The 25609-nt window shown below is 36.3% G+C and overlaps 1 protein-coding gene across 1 annotated transcript in view; it reads left to right on the top strand.

The window, feature by feature from the left end:
* MRC2 (mannose receptor C type 2) overlaps nt 1-5012 on the top strand; it is a 1890380-nt gene extending 1885368 nt beyond the window's left edge. Inside the window, exon 30 of the mRNA XM_044055215.1 lies at nt 2084-5012. Coding sequence (XP_043911150.1) covers nt 2084-2304 — 221 coding nt within the window. The 3' untranslated portion in view covers nt 2305-5012. The remainder of the gene's footprint in view (nt 1-2083) is intronic.
* Nucleotides 5013-25609: the final 20597 nt, after the last annotated feature.

The raw sequence follows: 25609 nt of genomic DNA, 5'->3' as shown, positions 1-25609 counted from the left end.
TATCTCTTAGTTTCTTTTTTCACGAGGGGAGGGCTGAAATTCAGCTGTTGATCAGTGCGCAGCTATCTTGGAAGGCCAAAGGGGATTAATTTTTGAGAAGGAAAACATATGTTTTAAGAATTATGTTTGGGAAAAGTAAGTAGAAGCAGAGCAGTAGAAGAAATATTACATGAAGTTAATACATTAGGTCATATGTGGAAGTTCTTTCAAATAACATATAATAAAAAGTCTATGTGATACATTTTAATTTATGGGGTAGGATATGGATATATGCTTTTCCAATAAAATATGTAGAAACAGTTATTGATTGGAAAGTGTTTTCAAAATAAGCTGGGTATCTAGGTTAAACCTAGCTAAGAGAGGTAGGCTTTATTGTGAAAAAAATAAAATGGTAGAGTAGGATTACTACACCCTATTTAGCATCAGTGCACTTATTTTGGGTAATGCAAAAGATGAAAAGAAGAAAAATAAGGTGGAGTTAGGGTATATGGTATTGAAAAAATATTAAGAAGTTTGGAATGCTGCAAAAAAAGTAGTAAAAGAAAAAATAAGCTATGTTAGTATAGTGATTAATGACTATGTAAGTAAAATTAAGTTCTGGAAATTTGCAGTGAGAACATGTTACCCAAAAAGAAAGGAGTGGCATGAAGCAAGTATGAATAATTATTCTAATGTGAAAATGTGGGATGAATGGACAGAGAAAGAAAAGTATGCTGGAAAAGAGAGATAAGATTTGGACTGCAATGAATGCTATGCAACTGAGGAGTTAGAAGGTCTATTTAAAGTGTATTTTTACTACAGTCAGTTTGTTTTAATCATTGAAGTTCAGACATCGTTATAAATGCAAATATAAGTAATATTTTGAAAGATTATGTGCAATATTTAATGTTGAAGAGATAATTGCGCATGCTCTTTTTGAATGTGAGGGAATGAAAAGTCATTTGGGTAAAGATTTAAGCTGGATCATAGGAAGTACTAGGCTAATGACCCTGGGGCCCTTACAAGCCTAGCCAAGTTCTTACTCTTATTCCCATCCTTATTTGGAACATTCTAAAGTTACATTTTGAGATGACTATATGTGGACATATGACAGTATTATAAAAGCATTAAGGTGAAGCAGTTGCTAAGGCATTATTAATGGCTTAGTGGAATGTTTGGAGTTGCAGGTGTGAAGAACTGCAAGATATGGGATTGTGAAGTTATAATGAGATGGATTAGAAGATGACTGTGGAAAAAGGGGAACAATGGGAAACATATTGTTTATATTTAAAACAATTTAATTAATTTAAATGTATTTGAATTTATAAAGACAAGTTATTATGATGTTTAAATAGTTTGAGCTTTATATAAATAAACCCCCTTACTCTTTTCAAAATGTGACACAAGATATTTTGTATCCACCTGAACTACCATCAAACTCATACAAATGGGACCTTTTAATGCTTCATCAGAAGGATGGCACAGTAGGAGTGCACCTGTCTGTTATAAAATGAATCCATATGCCTGATATGAGAATAGAGCCCACAGTCTTCTGATCTGCCAGCATCAAAGCCTTGTGTGCTACCTGCCAAGTCTTAGCAACTGCCACTGACTAGTGTGAGGTTATTAAATATGCAGGATCCCAAAAATGCAAGCATTTGCTTGTACAGTGGATTAATAAAGGAAAGAGTACTGTGAAGTTCTTGTTGTCCACACATGGCCGGGGGGGGGGGGGGCTGACAGTCCCAGGAGGATCTCAGAATGGACAGGGTTAAATCTACATAGACTACGGTTTTAGGCAAAGAGACCCTCATGAGACACCACAGGATTGACTGGAGGCTACAAAGTCTGGCGTGGGAGACATCATGGATGGGTAGAGCCTCAGAAAAATCTTTACAAAAAGACTAAATAAAATGTAGAGTTACTGGAGTTAGAGGATACTGACAAACATAAAAATAATTAAATTTAGAGTGCTTTGGTGTAAACTAAGGTAAGGGCTTGTATATCTATCAGGACTGCTGTATACAACTACTGTTATTTTCTTTTCATATTTTTAACTGTTTTTTATCTTTCTCTCTCTCTTTTTCTTTTTTTATTTATTTAGTTTTCCAGCATGACACTACTGTAATTATTGTTGTCGTTCTGGCATTACTAGTCTTGTGTGGTGTTATTGCACTTGCCATCTACCTGTACAGGAAGAGGACATTATCTGGACGGGGAGCATTTGAAAGTGCACGGTACAGCCGTACAAGCTCTGCCCCTAATGAAGCTGCAGAGAAAAACATTCTTGTGTCAGATATGGAGATGAACGAACAGCCTGAATAATGTGACCAAAGCAGCCAGCGTCCAGTACAAGCTGGCAACCAAAACAGACAAGTCAGTAGCAGAATGGTGTTACATTTTCAGCAAGTTGTGGTCTCTGATACTACCATGTCCTTAGAAAGGTGTTTTCCAAATAATTTTTATTTTCTTTTGAAACAATGATAATACGTTATGCAAAAAAAGTTACAGACATTGCACATGCTGTGCTTTGTGAGCTGATTTCATCTTTCTGATGCAAATAACTACATCTGTGCAGGTGTTTAAAGCAAAAGAGGGTTGAGGGCATACGAGACTACGGCCCCATATGACTAGATACTGTGGCGAAAAAACAGCTGCCTTATCAGAAAGACACAATTAAGCTTTCGTTCTTCAGTAATGCATTTTATGTCAGGCACAGGACTTTAGTCACTGAAAACATCTAACTACGGGACAGAATATACAGAGTTCTTAACGCCTTTCAGCAAAATCTATCTGTGATAAATGTCTTATTTTTCTGTTTTGCTGATATACCAGTAGTTTGTTGCTTGCAATGACTTAAATATGCCTAAACCATTGAGAAACAGAGACATAATCTTGCTGCAATGTATTTAGATTGAAGTAAGATACTTTCCATGCACACATTCCTGTGTAAATATCAGTGTTTCATCAGCATGTAGATTTGATAGGCCATTGCTTTCTTTCTTCAGTGTGACTTTAACTGCTGCATTATCTCTGTCATCACCTGTGAAATACTGGAGGGAAACAATGTTTCTAAAGATGTCTTTTTTATTTTTATTTTTGTTTTACAGTTATGCAGTACCTTTGTATACATGTAATTTGCAAACTGCTTCATGACAGTTATATTTTAATTGCTCTTATATGAAGACGTTTAGGCAATTAGTACAGTGCAGGCTTTTGTCTTTGAAAGTTTTAAGTTTAGCAATTATAAAATTACACAAAATGTAAACCATGAACTACAGCATGGCAGGCCAAGTTCATGAGATCTGAATGCAAAGTGTTATGCCAGAATGTCACCAAAGGTTTAATGGATTTTTTAGGTAAGTGGCTTTGTAGTGGTAACATTGTATTTTGTTACATCGGAGACTAGTTATGGAGCTACAATATGCCTTAATTTCCAGACTTTTAGTGGACAGTGAGGAAGTATTTTGAAGTTAATTATCATGAGTTTAGGTCAATTACCTGGATGAAACCTGGACAAATGTCAGATCAAGCAAAACCATGGCTGATGGCAAAAACATGCAGAATCATTTTATTGTGAGGGTAAATCCCACCAACACCAACCCTGATGCACCCTTACACTCCCTACGTAATATAATTTACTGCAAGGTTGTTCTAACTCGGAGAAAGGGAAGAAACCTGTTAAAAGTTTTGCTGTCATCTATGACTTTTTAGACAAAATGTAAATGTGGATGGAATCCATACATCAGGTTTACCGTCTCCTATTTCTTTCCTATTAGCAGTTTAATACTGCAACGACTCACACCTAGCTGATGGACACAGCCAAATAGTGGGAAATCATTAGACAAATTTTAGAAGCATTATTTACACACACAGAGACACACAAATCAGGTACAATAACCCACAAACTCCTGTGATTCCAAAGAAAATTTTATGCTCAGCAGTCCTGATGCACAGAGTGTGATTTCAGGTAAAGAATATTTAACACATAGTTGCTTTTCTTGAAACTTCATTATATCAGGTGGCTTTCATTCTTTGATTCTTTGATGGGTAACAGAAAGTTCACACCTGGGATCACACAAACAGCACTACTAGATAGGGGCCAAGGGTACTAGCTGCTAGTACAAGGGTCTAGGGAACTACTAAAGGGGCGGTGAATACTGCACAAAGTGGCTGGGCTAATATATGCCTTCGGGCAGATAGCCCAGTACCAACCTATGAACCTATAACCAAGAAAGACAGCTAGTATCAAAACTATGTATTTTTACTGAGACACATGGTGTGAACGAAATGCAGTCCTTGATTAAATGAGTTTCTTTATGAAAATAGGTAGTTCTTGATGCACAATTAAAACAGAAAAAAGCCTTATGAATGCATTCAGAAGGTTAATAAAACAAAAATGACATTTCCAATTCATTTGTGGATATTTTTACCTAACATTTTATAGGACACTTGTAATTATAAGTGGTTCACAATGTATCGCGTATAGATAATGTCCCAAATGAATCTACAAAGGCCAGTTAATTGTGACAGATGGGATTCGTATTTCAGCTTGAACTTCAAAATGTTATTTTCCATGCAGGAAGTGCCTAAAGAAAGAACTTTGTGAACTGGGTTAGGAAGTTAATTTCAGGACTATGTCAAGATTCATTTAATCAGTTTAAAAAGCTGCCTCTTATCCAACTGTTTAAAGTTGACGTCTTTTGCTAGTTTGCAGGATTTCCAACAGAAGTGTTTACGATCCATATTGGAAAATGAACTTAAGTCATGCAATGACTGGTTTAAAATTCCATGCATTTTTTGGCAGCTCTCACTTTCTGACCAAAGCAGGGTTTAGGTGTTGATAGTGCTGTATCTTCCATAGCAGTGGTTGGGCAACCCAGCACAGAGTAGTGCTTCTACATTTACGGGGAGAAAATGGAAAGGGGTTGTTAATGACTTGGCACCTGTATGTCTGCTGTTGACATTTCATAGTCATAGAAAACATTGTAACCGCTCTTCAGCTATTAGTAGCAGGTACCCACATAGTCATAGAAAAACAATGTAACCGCTCTTCAGCTATTAGTAACAGGTACCCACATAGTCATAGAAAACATTGTAACTGCTCTTCAGCTGTTAGTAGCAGGTACCCACATAGTCATAGAAAACTTTGTAACTGCTCTTCAGCTATTAGTAGCAAGTACCCACATAGTCATAGAAAAACATTGTAACTGCTCTTCAGCTATTAGTAGCAGGTACCCACATAGTCATAGAAAACATTGTAACTGCTCTTCAGCTATTAGTAGCAGGTACCCACATAGTCATAGAAAACATTGTAACTGCTCTTCAGCTATTAGTAGCAGGTACCCACATAGTCATAGAAAACATTGTAACTGCTCTTCAGCTATTAGTAGCAGGTACTCACATAGTCATAGAAAACATTGTAGCTGCTCTTCAGCTATTAGTAGCAGGTACCCACATAGTCATAGAAAACATTGTAACTGCTCTTCAGCTATTAGTCGCAGGTACCCACATAGTCATAGAAAACATTGTAACTGCTCTTCAGCTGTTAGTAGCAAGTACCCACATAGTCATAGAAAACATTGTAACTGCTCTTCAGCTGTTAGTAGCAGGTACCCACATAGTCATAGAAAACATTGTAGCTGCTCTTCAGCTATTAGTAACAGGTACCCACATAGTCATAGAAAACATTGTAACTGCTCTTCAGCTATTAGTAGCAGGTACTCACATAGTCATAGAAAACATTGTAACTGCTCTTCAGCTATTAGTAGCAGGTACCCACATAGTCATAGAAAACATTGTAACTGCTCTTCAGCTGTTAGTAGCAGGTACCCACATAGTCATAGAAAACATTGTAGCTGCTCTTCAGCTATTAGTAGCAGGTACCCACATAGTCATCGAAAATATTGTAACTGCTCTTCAGCTATTAGTAGCAGGTACCCACATAGTCATAGAAAACATTGTAACTGCTCTTCAGCTGTTAGTAGCAAGTACCCACATAGTCATAGAAAACATTGTAACTGCTCTTCAGCTGTTAGTAGCAGGTACCCACATAGTCATAGAAAACATTGTAACTGCTCTTCAGCTGTTAGTAGCAGGTACCCACATAGTCATAGAAAACATTGTAGCTGCTCTTCAGCTATTAGTAACAGGTACCCACATAGTCATAGAAAACATTGTAGCTGCTCTTCAGCTATTAGTAGCAGGTACCCACATAGTCATCGAAAATATTGTAACTGCTCTTCAGCTATTAGTAGCAGGTACCCACATAATCATAGAAAACATTGTAGCTGCTCTTCAGCTATTAGTAGCAGGTACCCACATAGTCATCGAAAATATTGTAACTGCTCTTCAGCTATTAGTAGCAGGTACCCACATAGTCATAGAAAACATTGTAACTGCTCTTCAGCTATTAGTAGCAGGTACCCACATAGTCATAGAAAACATTGTAACTGCTCTTCAGCTATTAGTAGCAGGTACTCACATAGTCATAGAAAACATTGTAGCTGCTCTTCAGCTATTAGTAGCAGGTACCCACATAGTCATAGAAAACATTGTAACTGCTCTTCAGCTATTAGTAGCAGGTACCCACATAGTCATAGAAAACATTGTAACTGCTCTTCAGCTATTAGTAGCAGGTACCCACATAGTCATAGAAAACATTGTAACTGCTCTTCAGCTATTAGTCGCAGGTACCCACATAGTCATAGAAAACATTGTAACTGCTCTTCAGCTGTTAGTAGCAAGTACCCACATAGTCATAGAAAACATTGTAACTGCTCTTCAGCTATTAGTAGCAGGTACCCACATAGTCATAGAAAACATTGTAACTGCTCTTCAGCTGTTAGTAGCAGGTACCCACATAGTCATAGAAAACATTGTAACTGCTCTTCAGCTGTTAGTAGCAGGTACCCACATAGTCATAGAAAACATTGTAACTGCTCTTCAGCTATTAGTAGCAGGTACCCACATAGTCATTACGGCTGCATACCTCAGAGAGGAAGGTTATCACCGTGGCCAGTAAGCAAGATGAATCCTTTAACTCTGCTGCATCGGGAAGAACGGTGATTGCAAGTGGAGAAGGTGATGTGGAAAGTACCTGTGAACAGGAAGGTTAATACACCTATTTATGATGGGCAGGGTTTCATTAAATTCAAAGAGAGTCCTAGATGTAAATCTTAAATGGATGACCCAGTTCTGTTTTAAATTCTATTGTTGACCTGTTACTGGCCTTTGTTTACCAAAACCCTACATGCATAATACATTCACCATCTGTTCCTTGAGAAGTTAAGTCAACATAAGGTACTAAAAATATTTTTCGAACAATCAACTTATTTAAATTTAGATACAAACCAGTTATTAAAATGTGCATGTATATACCTTTTTATTGCTGTAGTGTATTAAATGCATGTTATTTTTTGTTGCTTATGGATTTGTTTTTGCTTTCCATTTTAGTATGCAAAGTAGGTATAAGTGTGACAGATGAAGGAAAGGATACGTAGTCCATCTTTTTAATTGTGTATATTTTTTTTTTATCTGTGAGCAGTGCAATATAATTAATATGGAATTATTCAGTGGTTTTCAGAATGAAAACTTTGATATTTTTATCATTTTGATGCAAAAATAAATTCTGACCCTGCATGGCCAAAAAGCATATCATTTGTTAATAAACAGGAAATAAAAAAATAACAGATAGATGTGACAAGCTTCCTTGAAACACTAGTTTATTCCAATACAGCATCAACTGGTGCTTTCGTCATGTTGACGAGTAACACTAAAAACAACCTTCTTATGAAAACAGTTACAATCGTGTACGTTATAAAAGACCAATAAAAATTCTAGAACAATCTTTACATGGAAGTTCTTCATGTCTGTTATTTTTGATTTGTATTTTTGAAGTGGTTTCTATGTATATTAGCCATACCTGTCATAACACAAACTCAAAAATAAGAAAGTGAAATTCTTTAAAATAAGAAACTCACCTAAATGCTAAATGAAGACTGGATTTATTATAGAAATCAAATAAATAAATAAAATAAAATTATTGCTTAACTGAATTGGTACTAAAAGTGAAATGTCTTACACCATATCATGCATTCCTCACATTTGACATGCTCTTGTCTATTTTACTTATTAAACCGCAACAGTCATCCAGTCAAATGATAATTTGAGTATTTTTTCAGAACGTTGGACTGTCATTTAAATGTTCATGTATACATTTGTTATGATTATCTAGTATGTTTTATTTACCTTTTAGCAGACTCTTAATGTCAGTGGGTGAGAATTCATGCTAGCACAGGAGAAACACAGAGCTGTTTTGAAGAGAACACTAAATGCTGATTTAGAATACTATGCCAACTTTTCTGTGATGAGGAGCAAAGGACAGACTAGGTGGACCAAAGTGTTTTTGTTCTATTTCTGTATAACTAACATTGTTATTTTAATAAAAATACTTTTATTTTAGTATTACTTGAACTTTAACTGTTTATATATCCTTTCCTCTTCTTAATTTTTTTGTGTTATTTGCCTGCTTTGCTATTCATTTTGCACTTTGTTCTCTGTTAATTATTTGTATTTGCTTCTATACAGTGATGCAACTAAGCTATTCCTGTTTTTTTTTTTTGGGGGGGGGGGGTAAGTGTCACTGATTGTGCATTCCCTGGTCACACTTGAAAAGACTGCCTATTGATCAGTTATTTTTGATTAATAAACTGGCTAACAAAAACAAATAAGCCAATGAACTTCTGACTCAAGTCAGTTATTTCTTTCTTGTGTAGTATACTTCTTTAAATGCCATATTCAGTCCCAGTACAAGTTAGTAGTGTGTCTGTGTTATTTTTTTTACATTTAAGGCAAAGTGTGTAAAGCTGCTTGTATTTATTATGCAAATATTCATTCAGGATGCTGTAAAACAGTTATCTCACACCTGCTTGACAATATGAGCCCAAGTAAAGTCATCTGAGAATTATTCAGAAAGAAATCCAGTTGTTAGTGCAGCAGTATTGTCAAGGAAGGAATGGCAGTTTATGTAATGTTTACAGTTTCATCTGCATAGTCAACATCCGTGTAGCAGTTTTACAATCCTCTATGCCATCTTTCATACATTGCCAGGTTTTATAAGAGATTATCAGCTTTAACTATGTTTAAACATTGCACAGCAGGGAGGGGAAGGGGTACAGACAAGTTACAGAATACCACCACTGGTTACAAGTTGTATAAGAAATGACATGGAATAGTACAAGGATGTAAATAACTGGTTTTGAAATGTCTGGCCAAGCAAAGTTGAAATGTGTCTTACTGATATTCCTGCTACACAGAGGTCCCCAGTACTTTTTTTACGCATGTTTTCTTTTTGTTCTTCTTCACTTCTTTTTCCACCTGACACACCTTCCACCTGATTGCCTTGTTTGTTATACCACAACCAACCAAAGCAGGGCATAGGAATGTTGCTAGGTAGATAATCAAGCCCTAGGACAGCAAAGTTTTATATCTAAAATACCTAGGGGTTAGTAGGCATAGCAGAGGAGACAGACACACAGAAAGGAATTTGCAGTGCTGGTAGATACTTAGGTCTTGAGGTAGAAAACTGTTGTATCAGGATATATTAGGGGTTACCAGGCAGATTAGGAGTGGAAGGCTTGCACAATGCTTCTGTTGCTGCACAAACAGCATAACATGTCAATGAAGTGAAAAACAAAAGCAAGTAACAAGTTTGCACACTGACCATCATTCTAGCCAACCAGATGCCCTTTGAATGCCACGGACTTTGAAGTGATAAATTACCAGTGGTAGTTGGATGTTTCTTGTCTTGGGAGAGAGGAGTAGTCTGGAAGGGAGTGACCCCCATATAGATAGACTATGCAGATAAAATAGGCAAGTTATTAATAAGTGTTGGTCCAGAATAAGATTCTTCCTTGGCCTTTAGTTACAGTGCGACAAAATTTAACACAGCACTAAGAATTCAAGTTTTGCTTAAAACACAGCACTGCTACAAGCATTTAGGCAATATAGTTATGCAAAAGTTCTTTGCCACCACTAGCATTGCCATTCATAACCTCAGTATTCATTCTTACAAATATGTGTTCTTTCTGCATTCGGCACCATGCGGCACTAAGACTGCAGCTAGATGATCAAGGCTTTGTGGTGAATACATTATATACCACTTCTAAAAATAACCCTTAAATGGGTGGGAGGGGGCCTAAAACAGAGACTTTTTAGTCATGCTAAGCTACAGTAACTTAAGCATTAAGATCCATTTTACAGACAGCTTAATATTTACATTATCATTTTGGCAGCAAATTCAATAAGGTGAATTTAAGAAAATGAAAACAAAAACTGTTCTAAACCAAAAACAACTTTTATACAAAATAAAACTAAATGCTATTATTCTCAATTTAAAAAAGTGTACCCAAGATCACTTATACATTCAAACGTTCACTGATGGTATGTTCAGCAATATATGCATGTGCTCAGTACAGAAAGGAGTCCTTTGCTGCCTGCTCATGCTTGTACATGTGGAGATGTTCATCAAGTGAAAAGAGGACCTTAATGCAACAGAGGTGTTCAGTAAATATATGAAATATATATTTATATATGTGTGTATATATATATATATATATATATATATATATATATATATATATATATGAAATAGTTTCCTTAAATACAACTAATCACTGCCCAGCTGTAGGTGAAGCAGGATTTACCCAGTCCCTCCAAATTGAAACTGTGAAAGCCACGGGTTACTTCTGCTTTAGCTATGGTCCTTGGTGATTTTTATAGTATAGTAACCTTCTAAAAAACATCCATTACCTCCCCATTATAAAGAAAGTAATAGTTTGCTGGCAAGCAGTAACTATACAGGCTGATGGTGTTTCCTGACAAATGCTGGTTTACTTCAATAGTAGCCTTTTCCATGAGTTCATAATACTGTAAGAGACATATATCTTGCAATACTGCAAATGAATTTGCAAGGCTTCAGCTGAACAGAACAGTGCAATGCACTTGCAGTATGTCATACATCCTAGTGTAATGCCAAGGACACATGGGAGTGTTACTTTCCCCTACATTTTCTGTCTCTTTATCCACATCTACTGATATTATATATGATCCATTCTTATGCATGTAATATTACCCTTAATGTGCGCATAGCTATATGCAATACTGCAGGTTTGGCTTGGTATGAGCCTTCAGAAACCTAGCATATCATCTCCAACCACACCCCAGCATTCAGCTACCCATTTTGGTAGTTGCTACCACTTTGCCCATTATGTTTCTTTTAATACCCCAACTTTAGCAGACAGTCTCATAACAGTAGCAGCTCTGCTTTATTCTCAGCAAAAGTAATGCCTGAAAACAGTTTCCAGTGAATACGATTATTCAGGTAACTGCTGCCGTGGAGCAGCAGAATAATGTAAAACTATTTATTTTTCATTCAGATTAATCTAGATTGGTATCTGAAAACAAAATGAGAAGTTGATCAAGGCAGAGTGGCTACAGCAAGTCATATGTGCAGAAGCCTTATGATATGTTATTTCTAATAAAGACCAGGGGCATTTTACTGCAATATACTGTGCAACTGCTGAAATATGGACAGAACATAAAGCTGGATGTTTGTGTATTTGGAGATGGGGGTGGTTAGCTACTATACCAACATTTGCTAGTCGTATATGCTATCATAGCATTTAACAGTCCTGTAACAATGGAGAGGCCAATGCAAAACAAATGTTTATTTTTAACCTGTAAAACAAGCTGCAGGCAACAGTTTTTAAGTAATGGCTATGTACTTGGCATTTTCATTCTCTGAGCTATGTAAATCACAGGGTAGCCATCCCTGTTAACTTAATGAGTATTAAATACTTCCCTTTATATTAAGTGCCCATATGATATCATTTTAAAATCAGTTCTTTTCCAGCATTTCTGCATATCCGGTCAGAGCTTTGCATGCACATACTGATACTTAATTCAGTGGCCATTATCTTTAAGTGACAGTTTTTTTAATTTATCCTCAACAAGCTAAAAATGATCTGCAGTATTTGAGAACTGAAATATGTTCACTCACATAATGAAATCCGTGGCCATTCACATGCAAGGCTGTTAGTTCAGCTATCCCACAAGCAGTCTGAGAGGAAACTGCAATAAAGTTGTCTTCTAGGACTGAATTATACTTTCAAGGAAGTTTGTCCTTTAGCCTGAAACTTTGATATTTATTTGTACTTTAGAACAAATGCTGTGATGAATGAATTTACAGATGCAGAACCATGACCCTATTCTTTAATTGTCAGATACCTGTGATGAACAGAAAATGCATCCTATTTATGTTCATTTTTATGTAAATCCTTACAGTTAGTTTCCTTTTGAAGAGTACATGTATAAACTTCGTATCATTAACAGAATTATATGCACCACCACTGAAATAATACATTGTTGCAGTACACTTCAGTCACACTGAAACTCAGTGTGGCATTTCTTAAAAAGAGAAGGTTAAGACGTATATAACATGACCTGAATGTACAGCTGCAGTGACAAGAACACAACAAAGGAAAACAAGAGGGTACTTTTGTCTACAGTGACTTTCAAATGCATACCTGCAGTGCAAAGAAGAATGCAAAATCACAATGGCGAAATCTGTGAGGTAACAAAATACACCTACATTGTTTCAGGCTGTTCTTTCTGGTGATGGTTACGAATGCTGGACCACAGCAGAACAATGTAAACAAGAAGCTAGGAGCATAAATGCTGCTCATAGGCTGATAGTGACAATATTTTCAGAAACATTGCAGTAGATGTAAAATGCATTTCCTTATTACTGTTTATATGCTGGATTGGTTTTGGCCTTCAGGTGGTGGGTGTAGGCCAGAACTGGTTGATGAGATTCACAGGATACGTTTCTGGACTTAATTTTGATTTTTTTTCTGAGAACTGTCAGAGCATAAAATATATATATTTTTTCTCAGTTGATGTTCAGTTTTTATCCATCTTTCACGGGGGTGCAGAGCTTCATATCGTATCATGTCTCGTATAAACCAGCAGATTTCAATAAACATGGTGACGATCAAAAGCAGAGGTTGATGAATGGTTATAAGTGTAGACTAGGTACAGAGTTATTGCAATGGAGCTTGCGGAGAACAAGGATTAGAAATAGATTTGAAACTTAAGTTCCGGAATTCCACAGACTCGGAGCTGAGTGACTGAATGTGATGGAGCTTAGGTGCAAAATGGACCAGGTTGTCATCTGATGGTGAGACTGGTTTCACCACCATATCCAGACCTGCCACATCCAGTTGGAACACCAATTTCAAGGGGTCCATGTCAGATAGACGAAAGCCCAGTTAACCGCATCAACGAGATGACTTCGCCAACAGAACAAATCCACGACAACAGAGAGTAGTGCAGACTGGGAGTTAGTCCCATTTCCTCACTGTAGTGCGATCTCAGAGTTGGTATATTTAAGTAGGGGGGGGTTGGGGGCACAGCCCCCCAGCTATACATGTTTTAATTTGTTTTTTGAGTGTATTATGGAAACAGGAATGTATTCCATTCCATAATACATTGACATACCGCTGTCGGGGATTTGTCCTATCGGCAATGTCGTCTCATTGTTGTGGTTGTCAGTTAACTGAGCTTTCATCCATCTGACATGGACTCAATTCAAGATATGTTCTTTCTGGTGGATCTCAGTAATAAAACCTGTGCAAACCTATTTCCTTTCATAATATAAATAATTACGTAATCAACCCAAATACTGAAATTCCCCCCCACCAAAAAGCCATTTGAGATGTCCCAAAACTGTCCTGATGAGAAATGAACACTTGTAGGAATGTCTTCACATAAACAGGTAGGTAATAGACAAGAAGGAACCCACAGTTTATTCCTGCACCCAATCAAGTTTATTTAGGTTTTTGTGCACAAAGCAGTATTCCTTTCAAAAATATTATAAAACAAATTAAGGAAGGTTAAGGCATTTGCTAAATTAGTAAAACACACAATGTGAGCATAATAAAATTTAAATATAAAGCAATACATCATGTAATACTGAAAAGACAGTAAGACAAACCTCACCTGATGACACAGGTTATAAATAAAGCAATATTTAAAGGTAAACTGTAACTAACCTGTCTGGAAACCTGGGAGAGTCTGTGCCTTACACAAGCTATGTGGAGTAGGTACAAAAGAAGAGGGGCCTACTGGCTAAGAGCATGGACTCCAAAGAACATCAAGTGAACCATAAGGCCCTTCAGAAGTCCACAGTGGAAAAACAATGGGACCTAGCTGGACAATATGAAAACAAAAGGCCCTTATGTTAAGGGGCCCAACAAATACAAGGCTAGATAAGCCAGAAGCAAGACTTTAAAGACAACAAAATACAGAACAGCCAACCAACAGAGAGAACACTGAACAAAAGTGATATAATAGTAACATGGAAGTACCTATAAGCAAAGGTGATGTGAAATTCTTAACCAGCTTCAAGAAATTAAATCAACTATCTGGAAATCCCAAGTATAGGGAATTGCAATAATCAAACTAAGAAAATGCCAGAGTCTGTACTATCATTGAGTGGTTATTTCAGGGAAGGAAGTATGTGACATGAGTAATATTTTGAAGATGTAAATAAGTCATTTTCACAACAGTTGACATCTGATCCTTATGTGCCAATCGGTCATTGTGCATTTCTTCCCAAAAGACAGCCTGTCACCATTGTTCATAGGTATTTACTAGGCTAATGACCACAAGGGCCATTTTAAGCCTAGCCATGCATCCCAAACCTGTGACAAGTTCAGATACCCTTGATATTTACAAGCAGGGACCTGGGGGATGAGCCATTTACAGGTTGCATGTGTCCATTAGAGACATAGGTACCAAACCGGGGATGAATTTCCTGTTCCCCATCCAACTGTTTAAGTTGTACTGTAATTGGTTTAGAGAGGAAATCTGCTTCATATGGATGGGGAGCCTGTTCCATAGATGGAGTAGTCTCTGGGATATATACCTGTCTCGCCAGCAGGTCCTGTTTATATCACAGACAAGGTTTAAGTCTTTAGAATGGGTAATTCTGGTGCTGTCTGTTTTGTGGATATGCAGGAGATTCATCAGAGTGTGGTCTGACAATGCCCTGTTTGCCAGGTATAGATCTCCCCTCAAAAGTCTGTAGGAGACAGAATGCAAGGATAGGGCCTTGAGGCGGTCTGCATAGGACATTTTACTTAAGCCCTGTATTCTTTTAGTAATGAACCTCCATGGGCATTCCAATTTTTGGGTAAGCCTGGTTAGATGCATACCAAAGGGGGCATTGTACTCAATGACAGGTCTGATGAATGCCAAATACAGTGGAACAATGACTTCCTTGGACTTAGATGTCATACCTTTGTTTATAAGTTGTGCAACATCAAATGATTTTCTCACCTGTATAGACACATGATGGTCAAAGGCTAGATTACTATATATGTGTCTCTAAGTCTCTGACTACTGGGTCAACTCTAAGGGGTGTGTTGTTAATATGATAGTTACCAGGGGTGGATGACTTCCCAAAGGATACTGTTATGCATTTTTTTGGCATTTAGTTTATGTCCATGGCTCTGACACCAGTTGTTTGTCTGTGTCAGCCCCTCCTGGAGAACATTTGTGTCAGTGTGGGATCCAATGTCAGCTCCTAGTTTGCAATCAGCTGCAAATGTAGTCAACCAGAGACACTGACATTGGCCTTGGTTTCAGAAAAGTAAATGCCAAAAAAAGAGTGGTCCAATGACCGATCCCTGAGGGACTCCACTTGTGACTGGCCTCTTTGTAGAAGTGGACTCTCCAGTTCTAACTTCCTGGGTCCTATATGTGAGCCACTTGCCTATCCACTGGGTGACATACATGTTTCTATCTAAGCTCTTAAGTTTATCAATAATGCTCAAGTGGGGTATTGTGTCAAATGCATTAGCCAGGTCAAGGTAGGCATTGTGAACCATTTTGCTCTTGTCCATTGCTTTGGCTACCTTCTCAAAGAGGTCCACTGGGTTGAATAGGCCCTTGATGAAACCAAACTGGGTTGGGTCCAGTGTCTGGAGATTTACTATATCACTGTTGATCATTTCCATGATAATTCTGTCCATGGCTTTACATATAAGACTAGTGAGACTTATGGAAAATAACACAGAAAAAACCAGTGCCATGCCAGTCAAGCATTTATTGCGATCTGGTACCTCGGCTTTTCGCCTTCAAATGGATCACAAATTCAAGGTGCTGTTAACTACTTATTTATACACATCTTAATAAGTTAATCAGCACCAATTATTCAATCAGCTTTTACAAATTAGTTTAAAGTGCTCTAGCATTTTTTTTATTCTTATGAAACATAGCTCATAATCATTAAAAGCAGAATATCAGCATTCAGTCATTCATATTATTATATAATTCATGAATTTCATATATAAACATTCTGTAATTTAATAATATAACTATAAATATATGTTAAAGAGAGAAATTCAAATGGATTAAATTAAATAATGACCAAAAGAAAAAAACAAAACCTCTATCTATCTACACAAGTATATAACCATGTATAGAAAAGGAAATTAAACATCCAGACTAATTCATTGTTATCAGCTGATAAATAATCTATGAAGACAAAGCAACATAAATATATCAAAATAAATGTGTACATTCATATGAGAGTGGATATAAAAAAATAAAAAATTAAATACTTAACTCTAAGTTAAGTCCATGTGGTTTTAGTGTATTAAATTTTAAAATTAACCTGGTCTCTAGTTCAAGTAATTTTGGAACAATAGATCCCCCATTTTCATAGTTAAAGGGTTGGCCCAATACACAAAATTTTAAACTACTGGCATCACCTTTATGTTTATCCAAAAAATGTTTAGCCACAGGGCTATATTCATTTTTATTCCTAATATCTTTTACATGTTCCAAAACTCGAACACGAACCATCCTCTTAGTCTGACCTATGTACCACATATTAGGGCAGGAACAACCCAATGAATATACCACTCCCGTAGATTTACAATTGAAAGAATACCTAGCTTTAAAAGATACACCATTAATATTGGTTACATTATTAACTCTGCTACAAACACTACACTGTCCACAAGGAAAAGTGCCTACAGTACTCTCAATAATATCCACATTCTCTTTGCCACAGAAATTGTAATTTAATAATTCCTTTAAATTTTTACCCCTTTTATATGAGAAAACAATATGTTTGGGAAAAATTGACCCTATATTTTCGTCTTCACAAATCAAATACCAATATTTTCTTATAATATTGCTTACTTCATTAGAAAGTGGAGAATATCTAGTTACAAAAAATAGATTAGATTCACTAGTCCCCATATTATCAGTACTTCTTCGCCTAAGTGTAGTATTAGCTCTTATGCCTCTAGTAGATACACTGTGTCTCTCCTGTCTCAAATGGTCTTGATCTCCAGAGTAAGAGTGATCTAAAATTCCCAAAACTTTATTTTTAGAAATTAACAAATGGTCACTTCTATAGCCTCTTCTAAATAGTCTAGATTCAACTTTATTTAATTCAAAATATCTATCATTTACATTACTGGTATGATTGAAAATTCTTTGAAATTCACCAAAGGGAAGGGACCAGATCAGATGTTCCGGGTGCATACTATCTGCATGTAGGAACATATTCACCGAGGTTTCCTTCCTATAAGGTTTGTATCCTATTCTATCATCTTCATGATATAGGGTTATATCAAGAAAATTAACCCTATCCCTGTCCATTTCATAGGAAAATTTTAAACCATGATCATTATTATTTAATTCCTCGATGAATTCTAAAAATTCAATGGTCTCACCACTACATATAAGTATCAAATCATCAATATACCGTTTGTAAAATATTACATTTCTTTGATAGAAGGAAGTTGTATAGATGTATAATTTTTCAAAAAAATCCATATAAAGTATGGCATATGAGGGTGCAAAAGCAGCCCCCATAGCCGTCCCTTTAATCTGAAGAAAGAAGTCCTTGAAACGAAAATAATTATGGGAGAGACAGAATTCTAATAATAGTATTAAAAAAGAGGTTCTGGGACCATCTCCCAACATATTCTGAACAGCTTCCAATCCCCACCTTTTCTTGATGTTAGTGTATAATGCCTTCACATCTATAGTTACCCAATAAAAGCTGTTATCCCATTTGATTCCACTTATTTTCGCTATTAAATCCTGGGTATTACAGATGTGAGCTGAAATTTTAGATAAATAACTTTTTAAATGGAAGTCCAAAAAAATATTCACCTTACTCAAAAATGAACCTTTGCCTGAGACTATCGGTCTCCCAGGTGGCATTGTCAGATTTTTATGTACTTTAGGTAATGCATAGAATATTGGAGTCAAAGGTTTTTTAACATATAACTTTCCTATATCATTCTGATTAAGAAAACCAAGACGTTCCCCTCTTTCCAAAAGGTCCAAGAGTTCACTGTTAAATTCAGCAATTGGGTCATTGATTAAACGTTTATACTCATCTTGATTTTTTAACAAATCAAAAACCATTTTAGAATAGTCATTTTTATTCAAAATGACCCAATTGCCACCTTTATCTGCACATTTGAAAATAAACTCAGTTTTAATTTTTTTCAAATATTTTAATGCAATCCATTCATCCTTATTTAAATTATAATGTTTGGTCAAATATTTTAGACTTTCCATTAACACTGTAACCTCCTTAAACACTACTCTAAAAAAGGTAGAAATTGCTGGCACTTTTATATTTGGTGTGAAAGTACTCTCAGATGCTATGGGTGGAACAGTGAGTTTACCATAGCCGTAACAAACATTTCACCATCCTCAATGTTGTTAGATATGTCTTCATCAAGTAAATCAAAATCAGCATTTTCATAGTCATAAATTGATACATTCATTAATTCATTATCAATACTTTCATTAGTTGTATTAAAAATATCAGTATTACACATCTCATTCGTATTAGTGCTATTGCCATCATAGAAAAATACTTTCAGATACAATTTTCTAATAAACTTTTTTAGATCAAAATAAATATCACTTAATGAAGAAAAAAACGTTGGTACAAATTTACTTCCTTTCAGTAACAATGAATTGATGGCTGGGTTAATAATTAAATTAGATAGATTAACCACACTTAAACTGTCATCATGTACACAACTTACTGGCTCATTCCTTAAACCGATTTCTGCCCTTTCTTCCGTTTCTACCCCGACCGGATTTGTTGGTCTGAAAGGAAGAATCGGCAGCAGTAATATTAGAGGACGAGCCATTTATGTTATCAAAATCACCCTGTCCATTGGTAGAGTTAGAAAAGGTCACATTTCTACCAGGAATCTTCTCCCGCTCCCCTGAGGATGCTGAAACGCTACGCTGTGTCCATTGGTTTCGCGGGCTTTTCCGAGTCTTGGATCTGCTCTGTGAAGTATCGCGTTGCCATGAGAATAGGATTCCGCTCTCATAGTCCTTCATATCGCGTATCAGTTTGTTTCTCTTACGTGACAAAATCTCCGTTTCCAATTTACTGATTTTGTCAGTAATTTTAGTAAACTGCACTTTAAAACAAGGTTCTGCCATCACCTCATCCTGTAGTTGCAGAATTTCCTTTTTTAACTTCTCATGTGCTCTTTGGTTCCACTTGATTAGTATGCGGAGCCATTTATTAGTGCATTCAAGAGCGCGCTTTCCATTCATTGAGCAGATCCTGCTCTTCATCCATAAATTCAGCAGCAGGTAATTTTTCAATGCGCAGACCTCTAGGAGTTAGATTCAGGTCTACATATTTGTCCAAAAGGCAGGTATCTAAGAACAAGGCTATTTCCTTGTTCATTAGTCTCTCCAGTGTACAAAAACGATCGTCAGTCTGTTTATTAGAACCCATGTTCCAAACATCAAAATTGGAACTGCAAAACTTTTTCTCTCTCGCTGATAATTTCTGCAAAGCAGGAAGCACCTGCTGAATTAGCAGCTCCACTCAGCAGCATAACGACAGGCAAAGCAAATACTGGCCAAAAAACACATCCAATTCCACAAACACTAGTAGAAGTCAGCAACCACGAAAAATAACACAGAAAAAACCAGTGCCATGCCAGTCAAGCGTTTATTGCGATCTGGTACCTCGACTTGCCTTCAAATGGATCACAAATTCAAGGTGCTGTTAACTACTTATTTATACACATCTTAATAAGTTAATCAGCACCAATTATTCAATCAGCTTTTACAAATCAGTTTAAAGTGCTCTAGCATTTTTTTATTCTTATGAAACATAGCTCATAATCATTAAAAGCAGAATATCAGCATTCAATCATTCATATTATTATATAATTCATGAATTTCATATATAAACATTCTGTAATTTAATAATATAACTATAAATATATGTTAAAGAGAGAAATTCAAATGGATTAAATTAAATAAAGACCAAAAGAAAAAAACAAAACCTCTATCTATCTACACAAGTATATAACCATGTATAGAAAAGGAAATTAAACATCCAGACTAATTCATTGTTATCAGCTGATAAATAATCTATGAAGACAAAGCAACATAAATATATCAAAATAAATGTGTACATTCATAGAAGAGGCTATAGAAGTGACCATTTGTTAATTTCTAAAAATAAAGTTTTGGGAATTTTAGATCACTCTTACTCTGGAGATCAAGACCATTTGAGACAGGAGAGACACAGTGTATCTACTAGAGGCATAAGAGCTAATACTACACTTAGGGGAAGAAGTACTGATAATATGGGGACTAGTGAATCTAATCTATTTTTTGTAACTAGATATTCTCCACTTTCTAATGAAGTAAGCAATATTATAAGAAAATATTGGTATTTGATTTGTGAAGAAAATATAGGGTCAATTTTTCCCAAACATATTGTTTTCTCATATAAAAGGGGTAAAAATTTAAAGGAATTATTAAATTACAATTTCTGTGGCAAAGAGAATGTGGATATTATTGAGAGTACTGTAGGCACTTTTCCTTGTGGACAGTGTAGTGTTTGTAGCAGAGTTAATAATGTAACCATTATTAATGGTGTATCTTTTAAAGCTAGGTATTCTTTCAATTGTAAATCACGGAGTGGTATATTCATTGGGTTGTTCCTGCCCTAATATGTGGTACATAGGTCAGACTAAGAGGATGGTTCGTGTTCGAGTTTTGGAACATGTAAAAGATATTAGGAATAAAAATGAATATAGCCCTGTGGCTAAACATTTTTTGGATAAACATAAAGGTGATGCCAGTAGTTTAAAATTTTGTGTATTGGGCCAACCCTTTAACTATGAAAATGGGGGATCTATTGTTCCAAAATTACTTGAACTAGAGACCAGGTTAATTTTAAAATTTAATACACTAAAACCACATGGACTTAACTTAGAGTTAAGTATTTAATATTCAATTTTTTATATCCACTCTCATATGAATGTACACATTTATTTTGATATATTTATGTTGCTTTGTCTTCATAGATTATTTATCAGCTGATAACAATGAATTAGTCTGGATGTTTAATTTCCTTTTCTATACATGGTTATATACTTGTGTAGATAGATAGAGGTTTTGTTTTTTTCTTTTGGTCATTATTTAATTTAATCCATTTGAATTTCTCTCTTTAACATATATTTATAGTTATATTATTAAATTACAGAATGTTTATATATGAAATTCATGAATTATATAATAATATGAATGATTGAATGCTGATATTCTGCTTTTAATGATTATGAGCTATGTTTCATAAGAATAAAAAAATGCTAGAGCACTTTAAACTGATTTGTAAAAGCTGATTGAATAATTGGTGCTGATTAACTTATTAAGATGTGTATAAATAAGTAGTTAACAGCACCTTGAATTTGTGATCCATTTGAAGGCGAAAAGCCGAGGTACCAGATCGCAATAAACGCTTGACTGGCATGGCACTGTTTTTTTCTGTGTTATTTTTCGTGGTTGCTGACTTCTACTAGTGTTTGTGGAATTAGTGAGACTTATGGGTCTGTAGATGGCCTACGTTTGCACAGAGGAATGAGTGTTACTGCTCTCCATTCATGAGGCACAAAGCCTGTTCAAATTCTACAGTTAAATAATAATTCTAAAGACCCTGATAGGTCATGTTTCATACTAATTAGAAAGCATCCGGGGATATTATCTGAACCCATTAAGCAGTGTTCTTGGTCATAGAGCATTAAAGACCTGTTCTGTAGTGATAATAGGGGAAGTTATAGTTGATATTTCCTGAGGGAATGTTGAGGAGGAGAGAGGGGTAAAGTTGAAGATGAATTTATCAGACAGTAGGTTTGTTATGTCTTCTGGCTCAGTATAGGTGGCTCCATTTACAATGATCTCTGCATACAGTTGTGTATTGCCTTTGAGGCTGCTGACATGACTAAAGAATGCCTTGTGGTCTCGTGGTTGTCCTTGGCCTGGGAGACCAAATTTACCTCAAATTTGGTATCTGTAGACTTAATTTGTCCTCTGAGTTGTTTGTTTAATTTGATGAGTGCTTTTATCCAGCTGGGTGCTGCACCTCCTAATTTTTGCCATGATTTTCTTCCTTCTGTTTTAGTCTATTGATTTTGTGATTTCACCAGGGTGACTTGATTTTTTGTCTTGTAAATTACAAATGGACTGAGGACTGGATGGTTAGATTCCCTCAGGCTGGCATAAATGGCCATAATAATGGTCTTGGACATGTTAATTTGCAGGTGATGGGCAGGAATCCAATCTTGGATGCGTTATGCTGCCACTGTTCATGAATCCACAGCACACAGCATGTAATGAGGGAAAGAAATAAAGCTGTTGTGTTGTCTACATAACATTGCTGTTAAAGGCTGCTGTCTATAAAGAGCACATATGCTGGAAGCACATAGAAGAGAACACTAACAGGCCTAAAATGACCAAGATGAAACTAAATGCTGGGGAATGGTATTCTTGGTGGGTTGTTTTTATTCAAGCTACTGCTGCTCTTCATACATTTGTTCCATGAGACCTAACTGGTCAAGCTATATTATATGGTTGTAAGCAGGGCATAGTCTATACTTCAACTTTTCTAATATGATATTACTTCTATTTATAAGGGGCTTATATGCAAAAGAAAGATAGTATCAATCAATTTATTAATGTTTTTATGTTATACTTAATGTCTGAGATCTCATACAATTGTTTATTTACATGGTTTTGTTTGACATTTTTGCAAAATTTCTTCTTCTTTATAGTTTGTCTTAAAGTAATAATGTTGTGTGTGTTGTCAGTTTTGTGGCCATATGCCTGCAAAGTTTGAGTTTGGAAAAAAAACAGGCCTAAAAGAGAATATTGTGGAACTCCAGGTGTGCAGTATATGCAAATAATGTAAACCTGAAAGAATCTGATGAATATGTTAGAAGACAAACCAATGAAATACATTATCTAAAACTACCCAATGGGTACAAAGGCAACCAAGTAAAAAAAAAGTCTCGTGCAGCATTGACACAAACCACAGGTAGCTGCATGCATGCTTGAAATTAGGAGAAACCAAATCCTGGTAGTCAATCTCCAAAAACTTACACTAGGTCAAACTGAGTGACTTTTCGGTTGTCCTACAGGAACCTAGTGAGCTTATCATGGAAAATGACATGCTTCATAAGGACACCAGCTTAACTGGAAAGAATCAATCAGCAAGTTCTCATTCATCAGCTGAAAGTGCTTTACAGGTGGAAGGACAGTTTAGATTATTCAAGCTGTCCATCACCTGAAAGAGCTGTCTTGTTGGTTTGACACGTGATTACTTTAGAAAACCTTTTTTCTGAGTGATCTCCACCTGATAAACCTCATAGTATTCATCAGACCTAAGCTTGACATTGGCCATGTGTCACCATTTAACCTTCACCCTGCTGCCTCAAGAGAAGGAGATCCATGTTGAACTTAGGTTCACATGATTTAAGGTACACAGAACATACATGAACTGGGGCAAGGCAATCCAGTATAAAATGAACAACCATATTATAGGCTGCATGTAGACCATTTGGACCCCATGTACTGGTCACTAAAAGGAGGTAGTCAAAACAGCAGTGAATTGATTAAACCATGCCAATGTTTGCATTCAACCAGTTCAAAGCTGGGCAGCTGTAACTGGAGCATGTTTAAAGAGAACTTGAGAAGGTGGTGGTCATGAATGAATCCACTTCTGTCTCAAAGGTAGGTATACCAAATCGAGACACTAAATCCAGAGCATGTTCGTTATAGAAGTAATAAGCTTAGTGAAGCCAAAATCGTTAATAATTTAAAGAAAATCCTGAGCAAGAATAACAGAGTTGTCATTGACCCAGTTATTAAAAATCTCCCAAAATCAAAGCAATAGATGCCAGCAGTGCTGGGTCAACAAGGAAATATGCAAATTCTTGCAGGAGCATTCTCAAATTACTTGATGGACAGTAAAGGCGAAGGAACCTACAGCTTGTTCCTCTGTGCAAGACAGACACAGAAGTATCAGTTTTCCCAAACCTTAAACTTAGTTTCAATGTAAAGCAGCAATAAATTGCAGTGCCCACCTTTATATTTGCCAAATATCAGGTGCTGCACAACAGGAAAACATAGAGGTATAGCAACAACCACTTACAGGCCAAAATTATTGTCCATTCAGGTTCCTTTGAAGAAGGCCATGTTGACATTTTACAAGTCACAGATTATTCCCAATTTGCTGAAAATGGACATGTCATTAGTGAAGAGCACCCAAACAGAGGCTAATGGTGCCCAGGTCCCTAATACCTGGCCAGTAGAAAAAAAAATGTCTCCCTGAGTATGTTCCACAAAACCACTTTATGGAGGGTGCAGTGTTTCCATCAGATACCACAATGGGTGTTTGGCCCCTATGCCCAACACTAACTCCTCTGATGTCCCCCTCCGTGCTTTCTCAGTATATGATATCTGTAGGAAAAAAAATGCTCAAAAATGTTTGTGGGCCTGCAGGGACCTGAGCTATCTAGATTGCTGCATTAAAGCATACAGCTACCCCATCTTATTGTATCTGTCTCTCATAGGGCATTGGATAAGGGAGACAATGGGATATAGTTGCTATTGAGTAAGCGACAAAGCTGACACCTGACCAGATGCATCTTATGATTGTTTAGTCATTTAAAAATACAAAAACTATACAGCAATCTAGAGGTACCAGATTCAGTCCCTCAAATCAACCTATGCTGCTAAACAGGCTTTCTGGGTATCTCATGCAGAGAAATGGAGAAAGAAATTCACAAAGTTTCACCCCGTGGTGATATTTCATTACTAAGTCAGGGATTTAGCCACTATACCTACTACACCCAGAATCCCTGACAAAGGGCTGCACTAGGCAAACCACACTATGCTTCTGCAAGATACCAAGCTTGCTGTGTAAGTACAATGTTTACATAAGCAAATGGGCAGACCTCCTTCGTGAGATCCACTTCATTGATATTTATTTAGAACCTGACTGATATGCCAGAATGTAAGTCATGAGATAATAAAATAAAATGGTAAAGTGAACCCAACTATCCAGACCTAGAGAAACACAAGGGAGAACTGTAAGATAGTGACAGTTTGGCAGATCTAATTAGGCAAAATGATGGATCTTTTGGGTTTCGTTGCTGCTGTATTTGTTGCTACCATGGTGGATCCTTTGGGTTTTGTTGCT

This window comes from Protopterus annectens, chromosome 13.part0 (genome assembly GCF_019279795.1).
Source record: "Protopterus annectens isolate FY-2018-M chromosome 13.part0, PAN1.0, whole genome shotgun sequence".
Lineage (NCBI taxonomy): Eukaryota > Metazoa > Chordata > Ceratodontiformes > Protopteridae > Protopterus > Protopterus annectens.
This window is presented reverse-complemented; position numbering and strand designations above follow the sequence as displayed.